The following is a 3,297-nucleotide window of genomic DNA, read 5'->3' as shown; positions in this document are numbered from 1 at the left end:
CGGCTGCCACACAACCAGGGGCTATCTTTTAACACCGCGAAAATCCACCAGAAAATCCCCGCGACACGGAGCCATCTGAAGTGTCATCTCTTTGTGTGACCTTGACTCAGGGAGGATATGGAAATGTGTTCATTGTAATGCGCATAACAGCGGCCGGGCTCTGACCGCAATTTGAACACAGGCAATGATTCATGGCGCATTATCATCCGAGAGAGGCGGCTCTGTCGGATGGGAGTTTGTTTTCTATTGCACCAGGATTGCCCGTAATAGACGAGGCCTTGTTACGGTGGCGGTGATAAATCAATACTGAACAGGCTCTGGCCTCGACTCTGGTTGGGCCTGTCGTGAGTTTTCAGGTGGAAGAATTAGTTTTATGATAATGGGTGTCTTACAATTACAAACAAACCCAGCTGCAGCGTGTGGCCCAGCTCACATCATACACGTTGGACAGCTCTGTTGGTGGTATGGGGCAGCACGGTCGCCCAAACGAACCCAGCGTGTTCATTTGTTGGGACTGAAAATACAAAGTGAAGCAAAAGGCCCCGGCAAGCTGCAGCATCAGAGCAGCACATCGAGGCCATCGCGGTTCGGAACGGAACGCTCTCTTCTTTCATAGCACCCTCTTGCAGTTAGATCTCGCTTCACATGCAGCGACACAGGAGGGAGACGTGTTGCGTTTAGTGTCTCATCTCAGCTCGTACTTTGGAGACCCGCAGCCAGGCATTCATTTGTCACCAATTTACTTGTATTTGGTTGGACGTTAGAAGGAATATTATATATGATTATTATATGTGTGCGGATCCCTGTGCCATGGACATATATGTACGTTTCCTTGACAACTAAACACAACAGCCACTGTCTTCACAAACCTTCTCAGCCTTTGAGATTAACTGGAGCAAAAAAACTTCACATTCTTAAATGGTACAACTCTGGACTCCCTGTATTAGAGGAAATATTGCCTGCAACAATGTGTTTTCTTGTGGTTTTGTGCTACAATAGCATAGCAAAGTGTGCAGACTGTGTTAATCAATGCTTTAATAAGTTATGCATACACACATTCTGACTAAAGGCTAATTAAAGGTGCTGTACGCAATACTTTTTTGTTAAAATAAATGTAAAATAGCTGTACATTCTGACAGCCATCGCTGATATAGACTCACTAACAGAGAGTCTCCCTCTCCCTCCTTTCTGCAGTTTACAGAGAATTCATGTTTCGGTATCCTGTTCTCTTACTTTATCCAATCAGCAGAGAGATAACAATAACCCATAATAATATAATTCACTCTTGTAGGCTACAACCAGTTGTTGCCATGGTTTCCTTACTCCTCACTACCTTTCCAGTTTTCATAGACAAATCTGACTTTTCCTTCATCATAATTATTTACAGCTTTGTTACGTATTGTTCATACGCAGTCGTGATTGCACTGTTTCCCGACCGCGCTTGAAAGCATCACGGGAATAACCCCGCCCCTATTACCTCCCCCTCGACTGACGTCACGCCAGCGGCTATTTGCATGAAGTGTTTTCTAGCTGCAGCTTCAACTCGCCTGCAGAACGGGTCTCTCCGAGGGGGGAAAGCGAGGGAAGAGACGCAGTCAAAATACGAGGAGGAGGAGGGGGGCTCTTGTGTTTCACATCAGAGGAGCAGCAGGAGGAGGAAAAAAAAAAACGTCCTGAAAGCGGAGGATAAGGTGTCGGATACCAAAAGCGGAGGGAAAAAACAGAAGAGCCGCTTCTCTCGTATCGGAAAATGGAGCTACCCGCCGCGGGAGAGCACGTCTTTGCGGTGGAGAGCATCGAGAAGAAGCGCAGCAGAAAGGTTGGTCACAAGAGCACTGAAGGGCATTTTTACACACATGCACATGGAGAGGAGCATCATTTCTCATTGGTTTTCCTCCACCTTCTCGCGGACTACATGTTTTGTTTTTCTCGTTAAATCATGTGTAAGATGACGGTGCAATGCAGAGTGCATTTGGCTGCGTAAAGTCGCTGATTATCCCGTTTCTGTCCATTCACAGGGGAGAGTCGAGTATCTGGTCAAGTGGCGAGGATGGTCTCCAAAGTAAGTGCTGCTTTAAATTACATCAGTAATACCCACATCGATAACGCAACATTCAAAACACAAGTCCGTGTTTGTGACTGTGTTCATCTGTGCGAGCGTGGGCGCGCAAATGGGCGGTTGCGCGTTCTTGCTTTGGGCGCTCGACGTGTTGGCCTCGATGATGGATGTGGTTTTACAATGTATGCAATCCCCAGTGTGCCAATTAGAGGAGGACATGTCTATAATTGAACCCTATGTTTAAGAAATGCCCATATATCTACAGTTGATTGGAGGCTGGGCCGTTGTATCCCACCCCCTTGCCTCCCCCCTGCAGCCGTGCGTAAAAGTTACTTGTGATTTATTACACGTGCATCCACAGGGAGTGCAAGTGTCTCAGCATGTTGTTTACACATGTACATGCCTACATATGTTAGCTATGGGAGGATTTATAAGTCAAAGACTGGGTCAGGGCCAGTCGAGGGTTGTTTTGGTGCAGGAATCTCCTTCCCTCAGCCAGTGCCTGTTAATGTCTGCCACTGTTTGACAGGACAGTGTGTCCTCACTGCTCACTGTCTCCTCTCTGAATAGATACAACACGTGGGAACCAGAGGAAAACATCCTGGACCCAAGACTGCTTGATGCTTTCCAAGATAGGTAAGTTTAGAGTTGGTTAAACCGGCTTCCTAAATGGTAAATAACAGGTTTATATTGATATTTTCACATATTTCCTGTTCACGTTGTGTAAAGTATCTGTTACTCATCTCCATGTCCAAAGTAGGAACTACTTGTGTAATATCATATTGTTAGGTGTAGGGTTAAACTCAGGTCAGAGGTACCAAAGGTTACTGCCTCGATTTTTTGTCATCTGACAGTTATTTGAGCTTCAGCATCGGGTTATGCTGAAGTGCTACCTGCTGTCCCACCACCCAGTCACCAGGTGCACCTGTGTCATCTTCCACGTGATAAATAAACCAGTTATTACTCAGTATGCAAAATGATACACTTACCAGCACAAACGTTTTGTTTGGCTGATTGCTAATTTGTTTTTAATTGTTTGTTTGTTTGTTGTTGTTTTGTTTTTTGTTTTTTAGATTTTACTCATGTGCACCATTATTTAAGTTGGTCCTAAATCTAAAGTTCAGACCCAAGCTCAGGTTTTCACATCACACTTGTGTGACCATCATTGTGGTGTCACAGAATCCTGCAAGTATGTCCACATCCTAAAATCAGATGTTCAATGAGCACAGAGAAACTTT

General features: G+C 45.3%; 1 protein-coding gene across 1 annotated transcript in view; it reads left to right on the top strand.

Moving 5' to 3' along the window:
* The first annotated feature begins 1,556 nt into the window (after positions 1 to 1,556).
* Positions 1,557 to 3,297, top strand: part of LOC118327619 (E3 SUMO-protein ligase CBX4-like) — a 7,254-nt gene continuing 5,513 nt past the window's right edge. Inside the window, exons 1-3 of the mRNA XM_035661041.1 lie at positions 1,557 to 1,819; positions 2,019 to 2,062; positions 2,630 to 2,695. Coding sequence (XP_035516934.1) covers positions 1,751 to 1,819; positions 2,019 to 2,062; positions 2,630 to 2,695 — 179 coding nt within the window. The 5' untranslated portion in view covers positions 1,557 to 1,750. The remainder of the gene's footprint in view (positions 1,820 to 2,018; positions 2,063 to 2,629; positions 2,696 to 3,297) is intronic.

Source organism: Morone saxatilis, unplaced genomic scaffold (genome assembly GCF_004916995.1).
Source record: "Morone saxatilis isolate NCDOM2014 unplaced genomic scaffold, NCSU_SB_2.0 Contig17, whole genome shotgun sequence".
Taxonomy (NCBI): domain Eukaryota; kingdom Metazoa; phylum Chordata; class Actinopteri; family Moronidae; genus Morone; species Morone saxatilis.
Note: the sequence above shows the minus strand (reverse complement) of the source record. Positions and strands in the feature narration are given on the sequence as shown.